We start from the raw sequence: 25,676 nt of genomic DNA, 5'->3' as shown, positions 1-25,676 counted from the left end.
TGCCCCAATAAAATACTTTTAAATAGCGAAATTTGCAAAACCATACCCAATGTGCGTGGCTTCTGTCCTTCCTTCGCCAGTGAATACACATCTTGCTGCCAATATGTCACCAAAACTAACATCCACTGGGTGTTCCACAGGATAGAAAGCCTGCCAAGAAGATAAACACAATTCATTAATATTGCCAATAAACCCCAGAACTGCATGCTTTAATAATGTGAGGCTTGGCATGCCCTGGGTAGAAAGGATGAAGACACACACGTGCAGGTCTGTTTAGAAATGTTAAGAGAAACCATCAAGTTGGAAGTTGTAAAAAAGGCAGTTACACACAGCTTAGATACAGAACAATGGTAGATTTAGAGACGCTAGGATTCTAGCGACATTCACAAGGATTCTATGAGGGTTTCTAAAATTATTATCTGCTGATTAACATTTTTTCTCTCAAAATTAAACTAGTTTCTACACACCTGTGGCAGCTGGGGGCTCTGGCGTCCAATCAATGTCCACTGTCCATTTCTTACTCTATACCCACTCACAACCTTGCCTGTAATGAACATAAATTAGAATCATATAATATCATAAAGTATTAGAAAAATAAAAGGCATTATTTGCTTTCCTTTTTCAAAATAAAATCTGAATATTGTCAGAACCCCAAACGCTAGGTATTGTAATGAAAAGATATGAAAAAACATATAGAATTTCAAGGTATTATGCAACAACATCTTTCATAGAAACAGACTTAAGGTCAAATATAATTTACATCGTACATTTATAGCATTAGCAAGCACAATGGTAAATATTTATAATTTAACCTATAGTTTAAAGTTCTTACCTAAATGGTGAGTGTGAACTCTATAGGCAAAGACATGCATTGGATACTTCTTGTAATGGCATGAAATATCCGAATTCACCACTGTTAGAAATGAAAACACAGAAAACAGGTCACTATCCAGCTGGAAAACAACATTATTCTTGTCTAAAAGTATGTATAGGTAGCAGTATGTACAAGATGCTAGGTATAGGGATTTTCCTATAAAGTGGACATGCATTCATGTACTCAGTGGATATTACATGCTTATTATGTGCCAGCCAATTTTCTAAGATGACTTCTTACCCTCTTGCAATAACCTCTTGCCCTCACATTTAATTTCCTTCACAAACAAAATGTCTAGGACCAAATCAAGACATACCGTCAGGAAAAACATAGGCTTAATCTGTTACTTTTACCATGAAATTTATGCAGTTGAAAAAGCTTAAAAATTGTTTTTATTTCTTAGAAAATAAGGATTTTTGAAAAATTGCAAACACCTAAGGTAATTAGATTGACAGCTCCTGTTGAGAAGGAACCACTTCATATACATCTCTTTCCCTTCAGTTTAAAACACTGTAGTTATTCAATAAATATGTCTTTGATAATAAGTAAGCAGTAACAATGATACCATACTTGTCATTAGCTTTAAAAGATTCCCAGTAAAAACAAATGAATAATATTTAATAGGGCATTTTCATCAGAAGATCAGATACACTGATAAATAATATTACACTTATTCCAAAAGCTTTTAGTAAGTTTAGGAGAATCAGCTATTATTATCCCCATTTTACAAACAGAGAATTAAGCTCAGTATATCTGAATTTGAAGATTGAGTCAAATCAAGATTTGCTAACTTCTTGATTTTGAACCTGATATTCTCTGTAGCAAGTTTATGTCGCAGTATGCTATGAGGTTTGTTTTTGGCATCTAAAGAATGGAAGATTGATTTGTAAAATACTCAGGATTTATTCTTTCATTTACATAACTTACTACCTACTCATGGACCTTAATTCTTAGCATCTCAATAAAAGAATGGATGATAATAAACTACTGGCTTAGAATAATACAAAAATCTATTTTAAATCTAAGGATAATAATAAGAATTGGTTTAGTTTTCAGAGATATTGGTCATTTCAAAATTTTATTAAAAATATTCTGTAAGGGGCGCCTGGGTGGCGCAGTCGGTTAAGCGTCCGACTTCAGCCAGGTCACGATCTCGCGGTCCGTGAGTTCGAGCCCCGCGTCGGGCTCTGGGCTGATGGCTCAGAGCCTGAAGCCTGTTTCCCATTCTGTGTCTCCCTCTCTCTCTGGCCCTCCCCCATTCATGCTCTGTCTCTCTCTCTGTCCCAAAAATAAATAAACGTTGAAAAAAAAAATAAAATAAAAATATTCTGTAAATGCATTTCTATATATTAAGTAATGAGATCATCGTAAATCTGAAAAAATAATTACCTTTCTCTCCTGGTGGAATAACAGTGTCAACAGACATCATAAGGTACATGCCAGCAATTAATGGCTGTCTGCGGGAAACAATAAGATTTATCTTAACTATTTGAAACATCAAAACTATGGCCTTAGAAAAACAAGATATAGTTCAGTACACCAGTCTATAATATAAGATTCACGTGAAAACTAAAACAAAACAATACGGAAAAAGAGGTAGAATAGATGTTTTTCTTAAAATAACTTAATTTCCTGGGCAAGGAATTAAAAACACATTTTTATGGCATGGTGCACTTGGAAAGCAGTCTCTAAATGGCTCCTGTGATGGTTAATCCTATGTGTTAACTTGGTGAAGCAAGTGATAGCCCAGTTGCTTGGTCAAACGTTGGTCTAGATGTAGCTCTGAAGGTATTTTTTACATGTAACTAACATGTTAATTATCGACTTTGAGTAAATCAGATTACCATTCACCCTGTGGGTAGGTCTCTTAAGAGAAAAGACTGAGGTCCCAGGAAGAGGAAGGAATTCTGCTTCCAGATTGCACTGGAGTCTGCCTCGAGTCTGCATGCTGACTCCTGCCAGAATTTCCAGCCTGCCTTGCAGATCACAGACTTGCCAGCCCCCACAATCATGTAAGCCAATTCCTTGAAGTAAATCTGGCTTTCTCTATACATATATGTGTGTGTGTGTGTGTGCGTGCGTGCACGCATGCATGTGCGTGTGCCTTCTACTGGTTTGATTTCTCTGGAGAATCCTGGCTTATAATAAAGCTCCCAATAGCTAGCTCTCAATATCTTAGCTCTGACACTCATGCCCTTGTCGAATCCTCTTCCCTTAAGCATGGATTGAGCATAGTAACTAGACTTAAGCATTTGTTATTTCTAACAAGCAGAATAAGGCAAATGCAATTTCACTTTTTTTTCCATAGGAGTCAGAGTATAAAGATTTGTGGCAACTCTTTTCTTCACCTATCAGACTTCTGTATTATTCAGTAACTTCCGATATTAGGCTGCAAAAAGGCTGTGGTTTCTATCTTACATGCCCTTTCTTGCTTTCTGTTGCTGGGTGTGATGGTAACCAGGTGCCATATTGTGAGCTGTCTTGTTTAGAGCCCACGAGGCAAGAAATGAGGGAGTCCTCCAGCCCAGAGCCAGCAAGGAATTGAATCCTGTCAACAGCCATGTGAGTAATCCCGGACATGGCTCCACCTCAGGGGACCCCTCCCCACTCCTCGCTCCCAATGACTGAAACCCTGGCTGAGCCTTTGATCACAGCCTTTGTATGAGACCACTAGCCACAGCCCCCAGCTAAGCTTGTGCCCAGAATATTTGTTGTTTTAGCCACTAAATTTAGAGTAATTTGTTATACAGCAATAGACAATGAATCCAGTGGACTTCCCACTTTTAAGTTCTCAAAGATCTTAAAGATGTCACTGAGCTGGGGTAACTGGAAGTACTTACGGCAGGCGGGTGAGGTGCAAGGACACACCAGAACAGTCTTTGTGATTATCTGAAAATACACACACACACACACACACACACACACAATACACATCTTAAATATGAAAATGTGAAAATCGAATTTCAAACTAATAAATTTTAAACGATTATAACTCAACACTAAAAACACCCAACTATGTTTTATCTCAATGGTGCTTTATAGTTTGCAGAGTACTTTCATATTCATGAATATATTTAATCTCCAATGCATCATGACAATAAAAGTCTGTGGTTTTTTCTTGACACCGCAAACTGCTAAGTCAACTGCTTTCCTGCAGACGTTCAAGATACTAGTCAAAGCTTAGAGAAGAAAGTTGTTGCTGCTCTTTATGAATGAGCGACCTCGTTGAAACATCCAGAAAAGTTGATTAACTGGATGGTTTGCTCCACGGTGGCTCCAGACAACTAGTCTCTCTACTTTTAAAAAATAGTAGCAGTCCATACTTTGAGCTTTCAAGATACAACCATGTTTAGAGTCTGCAATGTTTTTGATATATGAATAGGAATCACTTTGTTTAACTTCTATGCCTTGCCCATTCTTCCCTCCTAAATAGAGACCTGATGCTAATTTGCACCCCAACTGCAGTGGCAAGCCTCTAACCATCTCTTTATTTTTGTCAAGGACCCTTTAGAGACCTCTGACAAATCCTTTTCCTTATGCCTTTGCCTTCCTGAAGTAGAAAGAAGGTAAAAATTTAAATGACCTATCCTAATTTTTATCTCTGTTGAACTTGCTGATCTGTCACCACAGAGACCATGAGTAGTAACTCATACTTACTCATTCCTTCTATTTCTGTATATGCTAAATTCTTTTTACTTCACATTTTATTCTAAGTATTTATAACACATTATATCTCAATTTTGAGTTGATTTAATATAAATAACTACTGTGTGTGTGCAAGATTGACAGATTTATACTTGAAATTAAGAAGTGAAGTATGCTAACAAATAACAGCAGCTAGAATAGTTTATGGGAATTTCCTTCTTTCAGCTGTAATTCTTATGAGAAAAACAAAGGTAGCTTCATACAGCAATATATAAAAATAGGTAACCTAACTAACAAGATATGCATTTTGATTTACCAGATATAAAATTCAGAAAGTATAACAAATCATTATTTAATACTTTGGCCATAAAACACAAAGGAAATTTCTCGATATAGTATTAAGATTGATTTTAACAAAGATAGTGCAGGAATAAATTCAAAGATAAACATTTTATATTTAATCAGGTTCTTTTTTTTTGTCACTTTACAAAGGGATCTTTATCTAATCTCCTAAATCAAATTCCAATGTGGTGATATTTTCATAATAATATTAGTGAGGTTTTTTGTTGTTGTTGTTGTTTTTTTAATTTCAAGTGAGTTTTAAAGAGATGGGGAGATGAGGCACCTGGGTGGCTAAGTCAGTAGAGTGTCCAACTCTTTGATTTTGGCTCAGGTCATGATCCCACAGTTTGTGAGATTGAGCCCAGCATCAGATTCTGTGATGACAGTACAGAGTCTGCTTGGGATTCTCTCTTGCTCCCTCTCTCTTTTCCCCTTCCCTCCTCTCAAAACAAATAAATAAACATTTACAGAGATGAGAAAATAATAACAAATAACAACACAGGTTTATCTTAATTTTTGTCCATGCTTTTAAATATAGAAAGGATAATTAAGTATTGTTTTTTAAGGTCCTAAAAAAATTATTTTGGGGGAACCTGGGTGGCTCAGTCAGTTAAGCGTCCGACTTTGGCTCAGCTCATGATCTCACGGTTTGTGAATTGGCACCCGCATCAGGCTCTCTGCTGTCAGTGAAGAGCCCACTTTGGATCCTCTGTCTCCCTCTCTCTCTCTGCCCCTCCCCTCATGCTCTCTCTTTCTCTCTCTCAAAATTAAAATTAAATTAAACATTACAAAAGACTATTTTTGAGACTAAGGTTTCCTAAATGAACTACATGAGCTATAGTAAATATGCCTAGTTTGTACTACTTTCAATATGATTAGCCAAGGACTTCACCCAGAATTATGTAAACATCTACATGATCAAAAGAGAATGGCTGAAAGTATACCATGCATTCATGCCAAATGACTTCCAAACTCCAGAGACTCACTAATTTAGCTTAGTCAATTTTAGGAAACATTTCTCGTATGTATAAAAAACATCATACCCATCTTATAAGGTTATTTTGAGAGACAATAATCATCCTTTCATTCAGCTAATATTTATTGAGTACTTGCTATATTAAGACACTATTCTATACATGGGGGATGTAGTGAAAAATAATATATTCAAGTTTCCCGCTCTCGTGGTACTTACGCTCTAAAGCAAATGGAGGGATAAGGAAATGAGGTAGGTAGGAGAGATACAGAAGAACAAAACACCGAATATATAAACAAAATAATGTCACAGTAAACTCAACAGGATAATGTGAGAGTGCATAGCAATTTTATCCACTGTGGTCCAGGAAGGATGGTGTGGTCATGGGGCTAGAGATTGTGTAGGCCATGCAGAGTGTGTTAAAAGTTTTATTATTCTCTGTCTGAGAGATGCTACTGGAAGATTTTAAGGAATGAAGTGATAGGATCATATAGGTGTTCACCTAGCACAGTACCTGGCACTTATAGATGACTAATTACTGAATGTTAGGCTTTGTAAATTTTTTTAATTAACAACATATCAGGAGAGAGTTTTTCCTCATATGATGTCCATCCAAACAAAAGGGCCAGTGTGCAATGAGAATTGCTTCTTGGTTTTACATTACATTTTTGCATTAAAAAACCAAGTGAGTCACATTTTGATATCCAACTTGGCTAATATTCTTTACCATGACTTAAAGAATATCAGGAACAACTAATAAATAAATTAACACATTTCAGGAACTATTAAGGAAATTCATCATTAAGGCTGAAATGTCATCAAATTCAGAGTAGCAGGAATGTTACTAATAATAATAACATGCCAGCTAATGCCAGGGACAGTGTGTCTTCCTTTAGATAATGTTCTTTACTAGAATTGTCTAAATGGAGAGGATTTTTACTCAGAGAAAAGCTCAAAAATAAGTCAAAAACTTATGTTAGTCTATACATGTCAAATTTTAATTTGAGGACTTTTTTTTTAATACCCAGACTTATAAAAGTTTTCTCCAAATTAAATAAGAGCCATTGCTATGTAATTGTTGTATATTTACTTCACTCTAGAGTTTTAAGAGTGAGTCACAGTCTCACCACTCACTCCACTATAAAGACACAGTACAGGTTTTCTTTTGAACTCATGTTTATCAACCACATGCCATATCCTATAAAAAGGTCAAGGATACCACACAATCATAGCAAATCAGCTAAAAACTCAAGTAGTAATATGAGATGATCAACACATTCTTAAGAAAAACATCTGAACTTCTGACTCACATATCATAATGACTTTAGGAAAGATTGAATTTTAAGGCTCTACGTTTTTTTTTTTTTTCCTATATAATGTGAATCTTATATGGGTAGAGGATTGGTGAATATACATATAAAAATCCAAAGTAAAAATCTTGCCTATTTTACAAAAAGCTCAAGAAATAACAATATATAGAATTAAAGTTAGTTACAAGATACACTTAAAAACCACACTAGATAGAATTTCTGAGTCACTGCTGAAGGAATTTATTTACATCAAATTTATCTGGTCAATGTGATCCACTGAATCAGCAAGAAACAGGGCATTTCTAAAAACTATGCTGTGTGTGTGCACGGGTATGTGTGTAAGCATGTAGACAGTATGTTTTAAATTAAACAGAACACTCTGGATTATCATCATTATTTAATCATGGGGTAACAGAGTTATAATTCTGTGTTACTTTAAGAAATTCTGTTACTTAGGGGCACTTGGGTGGCTCAGTGAGTTAAGTGACAACTCTTGATTTCAGCTCAGGTCATGATCTTACGGTTGGTAAGATCAGGCCCCACGTTGGGCTCTGACATTGTGGAGCCTGCTTGGGATTCTGTCTCCCTCTCTCTCTGCCCTTCCCCTCATACTTTCTCTCTCTCTAAATAAACAAATAAGCATAAAATAAAAAAAAGAAATCCTGTTACTTAATAATGGATACACATTTTAACAATGATATTTTAAGGTTTCTTTTTGAGTGAGACAGAGACAGCGTGAGTGGGGTAGGAGCAGAGAGAGAGAGGGAAAGAGGGGGAAAGAATCCCTAGCAGGCTCTGTGCTGCCAGCACAGAGCTTGACATGGGGCCTGAACTCATGAAACTGTGAGATCATGACCTGAGCTGAAACCAAGAGTGGATGCTCAATTGAGTGAGCCACCCAGGCACCCATTAACAATGATATTTTAAGTTGAATAAAATTGTAGAAGTTATCTCCAAGTGAGGAAAATACTTATAAAGCATTACTTATATACATTTTACACATTATTACAGTCAACTGCTACATATATATCATTTCAAAGTCAAATTTTATTATTGTAAATGGTTGTAATCTCTTCTCATGCTACTTTTTACAGTTTAATCTGAAGAGCCCATGTGCTTGCGTACACACACAGTGAGAGGTCCCCGAGGGAGCAACTTAAACTCCTTCAAACAAGGTGGTCTGGGGGCCTGGAGGGCTCCTGGATCCACTGATATTCCTACAGCAAGTGGTAGCTCTGGAGAGAAGCATATTTCAGCCTAGTGTTTGGTGCGGAGATTATGACCTTCTAACTCCCACTGTGATCCTTGCCATAGTGATGCATTCTTATTTCCATAACCTCTACTCTGATCTTACTTCTGGTGAACTCAGAAACTTCTCCTAGTTTTGTATATTTCACTGATGGTTTCCAGTGTCCTCTGACTTTGCCCTTCTATTGTGACACAGTACTTCAGCGACAGGATACGAAGCTTCATAAGAATTAATTCATTTCAATTCACTAGGCTATATATGAATCTGTCTCTGACATGCATCATCATAAAAAAGGATGACAACTTAAAAGGTTATCATTAAAAAAACACATCAGTGCCTCTGCTAATATTTTACCACATAAAACAAAAAAAGCAAAATAAGGACTGAGATCATTAAGAAATGTATAGAAAATGAACTCAGAATGTCAACATCATAAGCTAGCTGAAAAAGCTCCTCGGAAAGGCTGATTCTGTGACTAGAATGAAAGTAAACAGGAGAGAAGAGAGAAGAGGAAATAGATGGGAAATTTAATGTAGGGCAGAAGACCAGAGAAATGGAATTCCATAGCTTAAAAATAGATAGGAACAGTAATGAGTCAAGCAACTAAAATAGCCTGAAATTATAGGAGTGAATTTGAAAGAAAGCTAGACTAGGAAGTGAACAACTTCCCCAATTTATATTTCCATATAAATATTGTACATGTTTGTACAGTGGACATGTTGGGTGGAAAGTTTGAAATTAATCTGTGTATTTTAATCACACACAGTTACTTGACCATAGTGCCTTATAAGATCGTAAGTTGCAGCCAGGTGCTCTTTGAGTTCCTTTGTCTACAATAAGTAGGATCTGGAAGGTTATCAATTTTAATACTTGGTAGATTCAGTATTCATAATCAATACTGATACCACTAAAAAACCACAGTCTATAAATAAGATAATCTATGTAAAGAACATACAGTCTTTGCGGATCAGAGTAAATATCCAATACATGTTAGTTATTATTATTATTATTCTTTTCATTGGTAGATCCCAAAAATCTTCAACACATGAATATTTTATTTTAACAAATATAATTTCATAGTCATAGGTATGGAATTTCTTTAACTGTAGAAACTAGACCACATAAAATTTCTTCAACTATTAACAAAGTTATAGAAAAGGGGAAAGGAGATGAGAATATTTTTTAATGTTATTTATTTGAGAGAGAGAGAGAGAGAGAGAGAGAGAGAATGGGGGAGGGGCAGAGAGAAAGGGAGACATAGAATTTGAAGCAGGCTCCAGGCTCTGAGCTGTCAGAACAGAGCCCAACGTGGGGCTTGAACTCACAAACCATGAAATCATGACCTGAGCCAAAGTCAGACGCTTAACCCACTGGGCCACCCACCAACCCCAAACATGAGAATGTGAAATAAGTAAAGACGTGGTTAAAAAAGGGAATTAGAATTGAAATGGTATTTTAAAGATATTGCACAAAATAGGAATATTCTCAAAGTGGGAACAGAAATGCTGATTAAGAAGAGTCTGTACTAGGTAGATACAGAACAGAGTAATCACTAAATAAAGAAATATTAGTAAGACATAAGTACCATGGTCTGGCTAAGATGAAATTCTTGGACTGGGTACCACAGGACCATGAAAAAGTTGATAATGCATTGTTTCAAGATCCTTCCACAACTGTTAGTAATAAAGCATCCCCTGATCAGACTGAAGACAATCTGCTTCTTTCTGAGGTCTGGACTACAGGTCAGTTCAATAGGATTCTATGTTTGCAGAAAAGACAGCAAGGCCATTTTTACCCTGATACCGAAACTGTTGCTTTAATCTACATTTATTCACTAATCCCGCACAACTGTCTTCATGCAAAAATCCTGACAGGTCTTCCTTCCAGCCAGCTTCATTTACTTTTTAAAATTTTCTTATCCCAAAGTAAACTACTGTCTTCCTCATTGGATTGGGCTATAGGTTCGTTCTTTCTTCAAGGTACACTGGTGAATACTTGACTCCTAGCTATTAATGTTGTGTACTTATCGAGGATTGAACCCAAGATGTCCCTGTTAAAGAGATCTTTCATGATCGCTGTTCTCTTTTACTAAGACATAATTATAGCCTAATGGATTTAAAGATACAGAGATGAAACTTCACTCACTAGATAGGTATCAGAAGACAATGGGATATATTTCATTATATGTCATTATATTCCATTATAATGTCATATGTATGTACTTGAAGCTTTAGTAATGGTGAAGATGTTAACAGTCGAAAAGTTAAAAGAATTATTTTTTAAAAGAGATGTAAAATAAGAAAGTCTAATAATGTCTTAGAAGCACATCACAGCATAGGACAGTAAAGAGTACTAGTAGTTGAATGGTAAGACTTCTGGAGAGTAGTCTGATAATGGAAGAAACAAGTATTTCCAGACACTGGATGAAACTTGAAAACAGCATTCAATCAGAATCTAATCTTGAGCAAAATGAAAACTGGACGACCACTCCACAAGGGTCTCAAGCTTGTCTCTTGAGAAATTGCTCTCCTCTGTTGAGGCAGAGACCTATAATCACAGCAAGATAGTTTATCAAATATATAGACTCAGAATTTCAGAATTGGAAGGGACTCTGGAGATGATGGAGTTCAACTCTGGCACTTTATAGAGAAAAAGAGGCTGCAGGGATTAGGAGCTTTGGCCAAAGTAATTTCGCTAACTGGGTCATACCTGGGTATCAAAACTAATTCTCCAATGTTACTAGTTAGTAAACATTACTTACTTAAAAAAAAGTTCTATTTCTTAAACACTTCCAAGGCATTTTATTTATGAAATATCCTGAAACTAAGATAAAGGAATTAAGCAAGAATGGATAAGTAACCAGTGGTACTTAAGGCCATCCACTTAAGCAGGAAGTTCATTTCTCTTAATGGCAGGTGAATGCATGGGATATGAGGTTATCCATTCCAAACTATTTAGCTTGGCTTTCTAATAATAGCTTGTAGTTCCTGCTTGGATACATAGTTAAGTAGCAAAGTAACTGTGGAATAATGCATGATAATAACCTATTATATTGTAAGTCCTTAGAAGACTCTTGGTTTCTCCTAATCTTTCCCTCTAGAGATAGCCTTCTACATTTCATGAGCTCATCTTGTCCTGGTTGTTTCCTGCTTTCATAAAAAAAAAAAATAGGTTAACCATCAATCCTGGGGGAATATTGTTATAAACTACATCCCACTAATTGGAAAAATCCTCAGAAAGACAGTTGTAGAGTGGATTTCAATTCACTGCACTCTCCTAAGGTGGTAAAGGATAAAGCATACCCATTATCTACCATTCCAACCACAGTTTTGGATAATGGATCCTTTCCTTATGGAAGTACTGACAAAGCATGCCTGAAACCGTTGCCAAGTCTTATGAAAAACAAAGAAGTAACATCTTTAATGATAAAAAACATGTTTCACAAAATTTGTAAGCAAACAGTAAACTGTATCATACCTTTCTACTCTCTCAGAGTGCTCTGAACAAAAGTTAAAGGCTACCTTCCCAACTTTTTCCCTGTCTTGAACAAACAAAAATGAATGAAGGATATCACTAGTATACAACAATAATTCTGCAATAATGTTTGTACAGATAGCGTGATAACTATTTGCTTATTAAACTGGCTTGATCTTCACCTTATGGTTCTTTGTTCTAAATGAACAATATTAACTTAATGAGACAGATGATGTTTTTCTGAGATTACATCATGGCTCCCAAGGTGACCAAGAATGGGAGACTACTTGGGGATTCATTTCTAAAGTCAGGGAAATTTTCATGTAGACAAAATTACTTGGAAAATCCCTTAGGAGTGTAGATGGTGTGGTCTCTTAATAGATTAAACACAGCCAGTCGTCTTTGCATTGGAACAGCTTGCTGTCAGTTTTATCAGCTGGACTATATTGTTAAAAAAATAAAGATATTTCTATACAGTTGGACTGTGTGGTTATATAAAAAAAGGTTCTTTCTGTAAGTTGGAAAAGCTGTAGCTGATGAGATGGACACAGCACAGGAGGCAGAGGGAACAGCAAATTGGGGTCTTTTCCTGTGTTCACTCTGGCTTTAATGAAGCTAATACACAGTTCCTTTATTGTTTTTGTGGTACCACCTGTATCATAAGTACAGGTCTCAAAGTCACTGGACAGTACTCAGTAAAAAATGATCCTCCAAATTTACCAAAAAATGTATACCTGGAAGTATTTTTTCTTAAGAGTTTCTTCAAGACAAAATTTGAAGCACCAAGTTGCTCCTAGAGAATCCATGGATCCCTGAAATCATAATCTCAGAATATCAGTACTCTCCAGTTATAGATCCATTGATATAAAATAATCTTCACTCAAAAAGCATGAATACCTTGAGCTGTCATGGCAAATGTGTATCTGTTTAGCAAATATAACTGCAATAGGGGCACTGCTAACACAGACACAACCTGGAGGCCGTTGAAAGCTGGCTTAACAGACAAGCTTCGGTGCTAAATAAACCAGCACTACAAAAAAAAAAAAATCTTCAAAAAGGGATTCCTTTTGAAGCTGTCACTGCAGCGAGTTAGCCTCTTTTGATTTTGTATTCTCTGCTATGGGACTAGAAATTACTAGCTTCCATCTGTCCTGTGGCAAGGAAGAGAAAATGCATTTATCCATCTTGCAAGAAGACGACTTGCACAAATGATGGCCTGTGCTGTTCCCAAAAGAGATCAAATGGAAGGCAGGCAGGCAGGCTCACCAACGTGCTTTTATAATCACTCTGTTGGTGGAGGATGTTAAGGCATGACTAATGTCAAAGCACCTTCCTGTTTCCATCTTTTATGAATGCAAGAAAAAAAAAGTATCTACAGCAAAGCTTAGGATTTATGTGATTTCTTCTCTCAGAATTATCAAACTGCCCCAGAATCATAATTCTAAGGAAGTAAAAGACAAAATCCACCAATCCTAGGTAAATATTTTTTTAAAATGGCACTGAGTTTTTAATTGTTGATTGATTTTTGAACTTTTTGTTGAACTACATAATATACAGAAAAGTACACAAATCAAAAGGTACTTAAGCTTCAGGAATTTAAAAATGCTAACATACCCTTGTAATCAGCATGCATATCAAGAGGGAAAACCCTCCATTTGTGTCCCATTCCTAAGGCATTAAGTTTTAAATCTTTATGTCATGGATATGCCATATGTAAACATTTATTAGTCTTTCTGGAGTTGTCTTTTAGGTAAAACCCAGCACACTTAACTAGCTTCTAGTTAAATTGTACTATTTTAAATATCATACCTGGTTACTATGAAATATTTTTTCCCTTTCTGTCAGTGAAAGCCCTATCAACTTTCTTACTTCTGTATCTCTGTTTTTAGTATATATTCATTTTAAAAATGATAATCTAAATTTTCTTCTGCATTCTTCCCAATTTTTGTTTGTTCTCCCCAGAGGGCTGAATGTCCATGCAAAAGTCTAGGAACCACAGAAAAAGTATTAAATAAATAATGGAATGAAAAGGGACTTGAAAAGTTTTTAAATTATTTTTTTCAGTTTACTTATTTATTTTGAAAGAGAACACACAAACAGGGAGGGACAGACAGAAGGAGAGACAGATTCCCAAGGAGGCTCTGCACCATCAGTGCAGAGCCTGATGTGGGGCCCCAGCTCATGAACAGTGAAATCATGACCTGAGCCAAGATTAAGAGTCTGACACTTAACTGAATATGGCACCCAGATACTCCAGGACTTTCAAAGTTTTAGTCAAAGATACTGTTTTAAATTCAATTTGAAATACAAAGCTAAAAATGTTTCTCATATAAAATGCTCTATCATGATTTTTAAAATCATTTTGGAAGTTTTTTTTTTATGTATATAAAAGGTTAACCTTTCACCTCCTTTGGAATTCTTAACCCCTTTGTGCAAGATGCTCTCCACCTTTTATTTAATTTAAACCTCTAAATGCTCACGAATGATAAACAAAAAGAGGGTATGCTATGGCAACACTATCCTACTTTGTTTTGACAACAGGAACTTCATATTCTGCAAATGCAGTAATTTAACTGCAATATATGCCTTCTGAAGCTCAATCTAAAATCAGTGGCTACATTTTCCACCCAATTATCTTCCTCAACTTAAAATACTATTGTGTATTGTGCTTGGTTCTTCAGTGAAAAAAAAATAATCTAAAAAATCTAATTTACATATAATTATGCATGCATGTAGTCCTTGGTATTAATTAGGGAATACACGTTGAACATTATAGCTCCTATATTTGATTTAGCATTAGTTTTCAGTAATTCAATAAATATGTTTATGTTGTAATGTGAATAAAGTAACATTTATAAAACACTTCAGAGATGAGAGGTATAAGTGCTAAGTATACTTATACTATACTTATATATAGTATACTTGTAGTATATACTATAAGTATACTTATATATAGTATACTTATACTATAACTATACTTACATAAGGTATATAAGTGCTAAGTATCACTTCTACATTAACGAAAAAATACTGAAACCCCTTGGTGACCCGAATTATCTCTCAAAATTCCCTTAGTCCTTAAGCAAGTCTTTATACCATAACATAAAGGGTTAGTGCAAAAAGGACTATGGTTACTGATCAGATTTTATCCTTCTTTCAGTTATTTATTACACTTAAGTTGGGGAAACAAGAATAAGAAACACTTGCAAAAAAAAGATGGGGATAGACAAGTGTGAAGAGGAGAAATATTGCTGCAAGAAGAAAAATTCTTGAAAGTTTTCAAAGATAGAGAAAATAAGAATTAATTTGTAATGGGAAGAAATGCAGAGCAGGATGAAGGGTTTTCAAATTGAATGAAGAAGAGAGAAATGTTTCCATTGGCAGAAACAGGGAGGTTAGTGGGGTTTCCTCCAGGTCTAGGGAAGGGTAGATTCTATTTTTCTAACAATATTTTGTAAATATCACTAAATATTATAATTGGATCATTTTCATCAAATGCTTTTTTTGTCAAATATTTACTGAGGGTATCTTTTCCATTTTACAAGTAAGACAGTCAACTACCATAAAAGGGTATTAATAGTAAATGGGAAATGGAATGTGCAAATCCTAGCATATCTCTCTAAAAATTCCTGTCTTTTGCCAGAATTCCTAGAACATAGGAAACAAACATAAACATGCTAAGGCAATGATGGGGAGCAATGAGAGACAGAGTGAAGGGTAGGAAACTAGCTGGAGTATGTGCAAAATGGGTAACATCCAAGGATGATGCCCTGGAGAGTGTCAGTGCCCTGAACTAGATTTCACTGAAACATAATTGCATCTCCCTATTTTTATGTGAGCCAATGGGCAAGTAACTTTATTTCTCCTCTTAATTTCTTTTGGTTAAGAAATGAAATGTTATCTGCTATTAATTTAAATAGAATTAATTAGTTGGGACTATGTAGCCCTGACCAACTTCAAGAGAGGAGTTAATAAGTATGAGTGATTATAAAGGCACGGGTTGCAAAGAGGTAAATGAAGGTAAAATATAAGCTTTTCTTCAAAAACAACTAGAAAATAAATTCAAAATATGAAAAAGTAAATGGTATTAGGGGAAGTTTTCTTCCTAAAAAAAGACACACTTAAGCTAAATATTACATTGTTCAATGTTAAATTGCTTTAAAAAACACATTTTAAGGGATAAAAATGTTCTGAATATATTCTTTAACAAAGAAATAATACTGCAGTGTTTAATATGTCTTCTTACAACCAAATGAATGAAAATGCAATTTCTGATTCTTAATGACCATATTTAGGTATTAAAATAAACAGGTGTCCCATGGAATGAATGAGATGAATAAGGATCATTAGTCTTCCATACTGAGGATGATTAACAAAGTGAAAAAGCTAGGGAATCAGAAAGCTCACATTTATGTGAAGAGATTGGCAAGAGCAAAAAAAATATATATATATATTGCAGGAGAATAGGCTTCTTTTGGATCGTTTGAGAGGTACTGAATAGTCCTAAAATCATTCCCATGACTCATATCAAGCTGTTTGTGTATAATGAAGGGTAGACAAGAACATGAAGAACATCCGATTACAGTTCTTCTGAAATCAGTGGTACTATCAAGCAACCTGATTTAGAAATATCCCTGCTGGATAAGGGAAGTGGATTACTTCATATATCAGGATGAAAGGCAGAAATGAGATGAGGTAAATGACTCCATATTCATTCAAAGAGTTCATTCCTCCTGGTTCCTAGCAGTTCAAAGGACTCTTAGAAACACTGACTCCATTATTTGTTTTATACAGTCAAGACATGAACTTTGGCTCATATACAAACTAGAAATCCAACACAAATTAAATTGTTTTGGTTTTTAATAGCATTGGACTAGTAGCTATATCACCTTAGGCAAATCACTTAACCTTTTTCAGCATCGATCCCCTTTCTGTCAAATGGAGGGGTTGGGCTAGATGATCCCTTGAGGGACATTGTTCATGCTGTGTCACCCTGAACACTCAGTCTCTGGTGTTAAAAACCAGTGCTTTAAAAACAAGTTAGTACACAACTCATAAAGGTCTATGGTTTTCACTCCTTTTTTATGACAGAAGAAAAGAAAAGTTATGGTTTTCTTTTTAACAATTCTTAACCACATTTCCATCTCTTATCTGAAAAGGCCTAAGAAGCTATGGAAATTTTGTGCAGGTGGAATGTTACCAAGTGCTTGCCAGTCATTTCTCTTTCAGAATTGGTATCATGGTCTCTGCTTTTCTCTTACTTTCTAGTCCTTGTCACTCCATAAGCTCCACTTAAAAATAAAAATGTAAGGGATCCCAGGTGGCTCAGTCAGTTAAGCGTCTGACTCTTGATTCAGCTCAGGTCATGGTCCCATGATTCGTGGGATTGAGCCCTGCATTGGGCTCTGCACTGACAGCATGGAGCCTGCTTGAGACTCTCTCTCTCCCTCTCTCTGTCTCTCTCTCTCTCTGCTCCTCCCCTGCCTGTTCTCTCTCTCAAAATAAATAAAAATAAACATTAAAAAAAGTAAAAGTGTAAAAACTGGGGGGAGGATATAACTTATTTTTGCTGCCCTTCAAAAAGGTTCATCTAGATTAAATGTAAAGAAGGAATATTTGCACACCTATATATAGGGAGGGACATGTCCAAGGCAGTCATCTATTCACTCTAAGTGGCTTCTACTTACACCACTTTTTTTGACTTACACCAAATTTTGTGAAAATGTTAAGAATAAAAACAAACTCTCTTTTAAATTTCTAAGTGAAATCAAGAAAGTGCTAGAATAACCAGGCAGTAATTAAATGCATTTTCCTCTTTCAAAGCTTCCCCTTTCTTAAGAGAATTGAGATTTAATTATACTTATTTTGGTAAATGCAAATTATTCTGCTCATGTCCCAAGTCCCCAGAGAATGCCCTGACACACCTGTAGCATGGGGGGAAAAATGTAGAAGGAACTCGATTCTTACTAGAAAAATCTGAGCCTCAGTTTTTAAATTTTACTTTGCCTCAAAATCAACTGGGCAGCTCATTAAAATTTCAAAATTCTGGGCTCCCTGGTGTGCCGGTAACATATTGTTGTCTCTCAGGAAAAATATGCTTGTGTGTACATATAAATATATTATAGTTTTTGTTAATATAAAAGATATGCAGCACATAATTCATAAATAATAATAAAATATATAATATTCTTTATTGTAAATTCCATATCACCAGTTGAATTTCACAGAATTATTTCCTTAATTTTTGCTGAACTTTTCCATAGCCGATATATAGTTGCAACTGAGGAGTTATTCAGAAAAGAATGTTTGTTGATATTCTTGGTTATTGAAACAACAAAGATATATGTAAGAACTGCATTTGTTTGTCAATGATGTGAGCAAAATCTTTCCTGTACTGGCTAATAGTTTTTGAATACTGGAGGAATATTTCCTCAAATTTTTTGACTATTCACAATAATCTGCATTACTGACATCTTTTCCATCATTTTTTAAAAATATGATCCAACTTGGGGCGCCTGGGTGGCTCAGTCAGTTAAGCGTCCGACTTCGGCTCAGGTCACGATCTTGCAGTATGTGAGTTCGAGCCCCGCATCGGGCTCTGTGCTGACAGCTCAGAGCCTGGAGCCTGTTTCAGATTCTGTGTCTCCCTCTCTCTCTGACCCTCCCCCGTTCACGCTCTGTCTCTCTCTGTCTCAAAAATAAATAAACGTTAAAAAAAATTTAAAAAAAATATGATCCAACAAAATAATTTCTCAAGCACAGATCTACAGCATTTGTCAATTACCATAATGTAATGGTTAATTTCAAGTTATCAATGTGACGTCAGTGAACACTAGGTTGGGAAGAGATGAGCAGTTAACACGCCACTTTATTTTATTTCCACCATACAGATACAATAGAAATAATAACTTAAATATCCCCAAGAGCAGTAATAGTAAAATGCAGTGAAATAATTAGGAGATGATGATTTTTGAGTATCTATTGCCTTCATTTTTAATGATGGTTATAATTAGCAAACAGCTCAAAAAACATGTGAAAATTAACAATTGGGTCTTGGAGTCATTATGAGGCAGCTCCAATACACCTGTGCCTCACCTCTACCTTTTATGCATCTGATTCAGTAGGTCCGGATGGAACAAGAATTTTCATTTTAAAAAGCACCCCAAGGAGATTCTGGTGCAGGTGGTCCTCAGATCAGATTTTGAGAAATCCTGAACTAGACTATGTACTTTAGAGGTAATGCTATTAAGACCTTCCAGCTAATTCCAATCCTTTTAATGAAACAGTAAGAGGAGTTCCTTTGTTTAAGTAAACAATGGGCAAAATTTTTCAAGTGTGAAAACATCTAGGGGAGGGAGGGATATGGGGCTCACTCATTCACTTGGATTGTAAATTGGAAAAACTGTTTTGTCAGGCAATTTGGTGGAATCTGTTAAGGTTTAAACACTCCACGACCCAAAAATCCCATTTCTAGAAATCTACCCTGCAGAAACAATACATCATTACCTAAAACACTGCTTACATTAAAGTTCACTGCAGCATTGCTTGTGATAGCAAAAAACTCAGAACTTAAATGTCTTTAATAGAGAGAAGGATGTATAAATTATAGTATATCTGCACAACAGAATACTAGGCAGCCATTATAAATAATGGAAGAGTTTTACATGGGCTGCTTCAGAAATATGCCCAGGGTACATTGTTAAATTAAAAACAACAGCAGATGCAGAACTGTGAAAAGTGGTCTGATTTTTGTCCAAAAGAGAAAAAGTGCATATATACATATCTGTGGTTTTTGTGTGTATACAAATGTTAGTTAGGATAAGCATATGAAAAGTAGGCAGATCTAAATGATACTTACCTGAAGCTGGGTGTCCAGCGAGAAAGGGAGGTACAAGTGAAGAGGGTATTATAGATTTTTTTCTTTGCCATCTATATACCTTTTCTTTGATAGCTTTATTGAGATATAATTCATATGCCACACAATTCACCCCTTTAAAGTGTATAATTCAACAGTTTTTAGTATATTCATAGAGATGTACAACGCTCACCTCATATCACAGGTTTTTTGAATAGTAAGGCATTGTGAGGGAGTTTTTACTTTTCTTTTTAATATTTTTCTGTATTTTCCAAAAGATTAAAAATAAAGTTTGGGAGAGATTATTTTAATGGGAAAATATTCAAATATATCCAGAGTCCTCCAATCTTGTTAGTATTTCAACTGATAACTCAAATATTAGGGAATAGGTTTCTTTGTTCTAAGAGAACTTTTTGCAATTCTGAAATCTGAAAAGCTCTGGAAGCCTAAAGAGTTTTTTAATAATGTTTGGCAGCAAAATCTGGGCTGAATGGATGCGATGCTATTTATATCTTTATTTATCCCTTGTAATGTGACTATTTGAATATTTTGCTATAGGAATGTCAGCATATTTGATGAGAGATGGTGCCTCAGCCTCCCAAAGGTGACATAATGTAATACATGGATTATGAGCTTAAGCACCTTTCTATCAGGTTTACAGTCCTTACTTCCAAACCACATGTGGCCCAAAGCACCTGAGTAAAAGTTTGTACTTTTATCAAGTAATAAAAGAGAAATAAAAAGTGGAAGTTGGGGGGTGCCTGGGTAGCTCAGTCAGTTAAGCATCTCACTCTTGATCTCAGCTTAGTTCATGATCTCACAGTTTGTAAAATCGAGCCCGGAATCAGGCTCTGCACTGACAGCACGGAACCTGCTTGGATTCTGTCTCTCCCTTGCTTTCTGCCCTCTCCTTGCGAGGGTGCACATATGTGCGTGTGCATGGGCTCTCTTACTCTCCATAAACAAATAAATAAACTTTAAAAAAAGTAGGAGCTGGGGAGGGAAGAAAGGAGACTTGCTGAATGGCATGGGTATCACAGCCTTGAAAGAGAAAAGGGCAAAGTGCAGCCTTCCGGAGCCACATTTCTGTATCTGCTGAAGGTACACTTGCTTAAGCAGGGGTGCTGTTGCTGGTATTGAGAACTTGGGCACATTATGTGTACTCTGGAATAAAAGACCATGGTGAGAACGAACCTCTATATTCTGAAAGGGGATGAGGCTTTCTGGACTACGTGCACTAACGGTCCTATTCAGGGAAGGCCAGGCTGAGGACTAGAAAGGTGCCATCTAGGTCTCTCTGTCAGTGTAAAGGCCCATGGCTTTCAGGCATCTGGGGGGTGGGGAGGGGCTGGGGGTGAGGAGAAGCATGAACAACAGTCTCCACATTTGCAATTTCAAAGGAGGTTAATTAACTATAGAAAGTAATCCAAACCAATGGAAAATACTTGGCTTTAAACACCCCACCTATAGTATCCCTCACTTTGTAGAGAAGTAAAGTCAAGCATGGGTGTATCTTCCTGGAGAGAGCGCAGGAGGAAGCCTCTGAGAGAGATTTAGAGAAGACAACAGAGGAAGCAGTGGGTTGTGACCTTCCCCGCTGTTATCCAGGACCCAGGTACCAGGGAGTCAAGAGCACTCTCACGCTTCCACTGAAGTCAGAGTAGTCTGCTTTATACTGGAATGAAATAATTTTAAGTGTCGCTGCCCTGCCACTGATCTATACTCCATCTTGTTCAAAAATGCATTAGCAAGGGATTTTTCCTCTGCTCACAATTTCAAAGCTTTTTCTGATAGCTTCCTGGCAGTAGTCTTGTAAGAGGCAGAGATGCAGCAGAAGTCACAGTGGAATTAGAATTCCTCGAGAGCCCTCTCTTTTCCCTTCTGCCTGCCATTGATTCCTTCATGCTCGTTCTACTGTTCCTGCAGTGGTGGTGAGACGGGGACCCCCAGGGTGTGCATGTGGATGAGTGTGATGTGTGAATGCGTGAACTCACATCCTATGTCCAAGAATACCCACCTCCCCTGAACTAAGCTGCTCAGAAGCCACACCTAACGGATCATAGGATGGAATTAGACAAAGAAGCCAAGTAGAAATCAAATCTGAAGGTCACCAAGTTCAGGCACTAGTGTTCTCATGATTTTGTTCAGAAAGTTCCTTTTAAAGGCTTTAAATCTGAGTCCGTTTATTCTAAATTTGGAAACAATTATATGAAACTTAGTCACCTGGATTTCATATCTAATGCATCAATTTAGAACAAGGGAGCACAATATCTATAAGAAATCAATCTCTGGGGCACCTGGGTGGCTCAGTCGGTTAAGCATCTGACTTTGGCTCAGGTCATGATCTCACGGTTTGTGAGTTCGAGCCCCGCGTCGGGCTCTGTGCTGACAGCTCAGAGCCTGGAGCCTGCTTTGGATTCTGTGTCTCCCTCTCTCTCTGCCCCTCCCCCCTCCCCTCAAAATAAATGAACATTTAAAAAACTCTTTAAAAATATCAATCTCTTTCTAAACTGGGTATGGTCTTACCTGCTTATCAATCCCCTCTCTCACCACCTGCGAGGACTGTGTACTGACTCATGTGATTATAGCTATTGTTTTATTTTTATTTTTCACCATTGGATGGTGACCTACATGAAGGCAGATTTTTGAGCTTACTCATCTTTACTTCCACGCAGTGCTCTGTGGGAATTAAAGTGAGTTGAAGTGGTAGCTTGACAAAGAGGAACACACAGAAAATATAGAAAAGCAGGTAGAAGGAGGCAACAAGCCCAATAACACAGAAAAACTCCATATATTCAATTTTGAGGGAAATCATTGTGCAGTCGTTGACGTTTAGAATGATATCTCAAAATTACAAAGAAAAGAGGGATGGGGATAGGGAGGGAAACTAACAGCTGTGTTGGACACAACTATAGACATTTAACATCTACCACCTATTTTAATTTGAAAAGACATGTAATATATTTGGGAACGATTTCTGTCCAAAATATTTTATAATTATAATACTTACAGAGCTAAAACCTTGGCTTTCTAAAAAACTTGGCTATTAAAAATGATTTCTTCTTTAAGGGTTCTAACTGAATTTTATGATCTGATTTTACTTATAACCCCAGAAATTTGGAGACTAAATTTCTGAGAGCTCACAGAAAAGAGAGTTGAAAACAGGTACCTCAGGTTTCGATCATCTCATTTAGAGTACAAGTATTAAACACCCCTCTAAAGGAAAATGAATCTTTTAGCTATATTCCAAGGAACATGCTAAAATGTATGTGGATTTTGAGAGCTGTGATGAAGGGGTAAAAGCAAACCCTAGATATGTATGTGTGTTTGGGGCGAGGGTGTGGGAAGGGCTCTGTATCCTTGATAGTTTTCCTATCAGCAACAAGAGCTGAAGGGACAGTAAGTAGTTGGAAAGTAAGACAGTTTGGAAATTCTGCCACACAAAGATAGAACTTCTGCACTTGGGCAGAGGTTCTTATCTCCATTTTAAGGATATCCGTTCCAACTTCAGTTAGTGAGTGAGCAAGTTTTCCAATTTGAGAAATGAGTTACTGCTGGAAACTAGCAAGCTAATGCCGATAACTCTGGAAAGGAGAGGCCAGTTTCTTAAGATTCCCCTAGGCCAAAGCATCCAGAAGATGTGCCAAATTTCTACAGCAACCTCAGGATAATTTTCTTCTTGGAACAAGACATTACTGAAAAAAACTTGTCAAGAAAGAAAAAAGAGGAGGAATCTCTATTTCCTATTATTCTAATTCCCTTGAGGGCAGGGACTGTCTTGTAGTTTATCTTCTTATAAATGAACTATGAATAACAACAAATGCTGTGGAGAACAGGAAACAACATAACCAGGAAACTTCTAGTAGCTTAGTTCTGTGTCTAAATACAACAAGACATTATAACACCCCTGAAAAGTAACCAACACACCCTTTATATTATAGGCAACTACGACAAAAGGTTGCATTTAGGGCAATTTATTGTCACTTTGAAGCCTTTTATAGGGACTATAATGATACTAGCTAATATTTATTGAGCACTTACCAGGTACCTTTCTATAAACCATTATGATCCCATTTTATAGATGAGGGGGCAGAGAGGCTTAGAAAGTTTGTGAGGGTAACAAAACAAGCAAGTGCCATTGCCAGGCCATCTGGTCTTAGAGTCTAAACACCTATCCCCTGAATGCTATTGCTTATGCAGGATATTCGTTTCTTTTTGTTGTTGTTGTTTTTTAATTTTTAAGCAATCTCCACATTCATCATGGGGCTCGAACTCACAACCCCAACATCGAGAATTTCATGCTCTCCCGACTGAATCAGCCAGGCTCCCTGGGACATTCATCTCTAATTATATTACATTATATTTGCCATGGAATATTAATTTACAAAAATTAGTGAGTCTATATTTTAAAAAGAACTCATTCTGGCTTTCCGGAGCCTCAGTTCTGGGTTACCTGGGCCTCCTAAAGCCTCAATGCTTTCTTCATAAGGCTAGTGGCTTTTCCACACAGTCAAGCCTAGGACTGAAGCCTAGGTTACTGTCTGGCTGACAAGCACTCTGTTTGTGAGAATAAAGTCCTGACAAGGCTCTATATGGTCTGGCCCTCACCTTTCACCAATGTTCTCATTTCTTGCCACTTCTGTCTTTACATTTCACACTCCAGGAGCACCAAATTACAGAAATTTCCTCATGGATGGGCTTTTCATTTCCCTGTGTCTATACACATGCTTTCACCTTTGTTTGGAACATGTCTTCACCCTGCCCCTGCCTACCTGGGGGCTCCTGACCACCACGCAAATCCTTGCTCTGTTTCCACCTTCTAAGAAGCCTTTTCCTCTCGCTGTCCCCTGCTTTCCCAGCAAACCTGCGTGCTCTGCCCCTCCACAGCCTCAGTACTTGATATACATTTCTAGATTTGTCTATAAATGCAGTTTTGTGCTTGTCCCTCCTGCTGGCATATACTAAACTCCTCTGGGCAGGAAGGTTAGGATACCAGCACCAGCATGGGTCTGACACTGTGATTGACATGGCATTTAATAAAGATAGCTGTTTTTAAATGATGCTTTTAACAGCTTCACATTCTGTGCAATTTCCAAAACAAACAAAGACCCAAACCCAAACAAATATTTCATGTAATTCCACAGAACTCACTCTAAAATCACACTCAATTTTTCCCACTAATAGAGACCACAGTGTAAGACACACCCATCTGGCTTCTGATACTTTAAAACATTCCAATAAATTTTAAAATATTTTACCTTCACTATTGGTGTTTCTATTAAAGAAAAGTTCTAGAGACCCTTAAATACAGAGAACAAACTGAGGGCTATTGGAGGAACGCTGGGCGGGGGTATGGGTTAAATGGGCGGACATTAAGGAGGGCACTTTTTGGAATGAGCACTGGGTGTCGTATGTAAGAGATGCATCACTGGGTTCTTTCTACTCCTGAAGCCAAGGCTACACAGTACGTTAACTAACTTGAATTTAAATTTAAAAAAACAAAAAAAAAAAAAGAAAAAAGAAAAAAAAAGTCCTAGGCTTCTCAGACGTCTAAAACATTCCCTGTAAGGATAAATACTCACACCCTTAAGCTGCACATTTTCCTATTTTTCAGGGGTGCAGTAACTTCCTTGTGGTGTTAGTCTGCTTTTGATGTATAATTTCTATACTCAAAAATATCATCAACAGTTTCAACATCATTAGGTTCAAGTCCTGACCAACACCAATATGACGATATATGTGTGTATGTGTATGTGCACATATGTGATTTTTCATCACTAGAAGATAAGATGATATAATTATTTTCTACTTCTAGGTGTATCTAGATATAAGTGTGTCATCAGAACATAGAATTTTTATATAGTATAAATCACTCCTTATAGGAAATCAGGCATATAAAGGAGATTTATACTGATGCTTTTTGTCAGAAGGGTATGATGGAGAATACAGCACGC

General features: G+C 36.6%; 1 protein-coding gene across 19 annotated transcripts in view; it reads right to left on the bottom strand.

Moving 5' to 3' along the window:
• The window catches only part of PAM (peptidylglycine alpha-amidating monooxygenase), a 157,935-nt gene that overhangs the window by 73,424 nt on the left and 58,835 nt on the right, over nucleotides 1-25,676 (bottom strand). For all 19 annotated transcript variants that reach the window (XM_047089912.1, XM_047089920.1, XM_047089897.1 and 16 more), the window contains exons 7-11: nucleotides 3,715-3,763; nucleotides 2,264-2,331; nucleotides 833-913; nucleotides 468-544; nucleotides 47-150 (exon numbers count right to left, since the gene is read on the bottom strand). In XM_047089912.1, the coding sequence (XP_046945868.1) occupies nucleotides 47-150; nucleotides 468-544; nucleotides 833-913; nucleotides 2,264-2,331; nucleotides 3,715-3,763 (379 nt within the window). The remainder of the gene's footprint in view (nucleotides 1-46; nucleotides 151-467; nucleotides 545-832; nucleotides 914-2,263; nucleotides 2,332-3,714; nucleotides 3,764-25,676) is intronic.

This window comes from Lynx rufus, unplaced genomic scaffold (assembly GCF_022079265.1).
Source record: "Lynx rufus isolate CCGP_SWC_20201006 ecotype Redwood Valley unplaced genomic scaffold, mLynRuf1.p SCAF_1, whole genome shotgun sequence".
Taxonomy (NCBI): Eukaryota; Metazoa; Chordata; class Mammalia; order Carnivora; family Felidae; genus Lynx; species Lynx rufus.
This window is presented reverse-complemented; position numbering and strand designations above follow the sequence as displayed.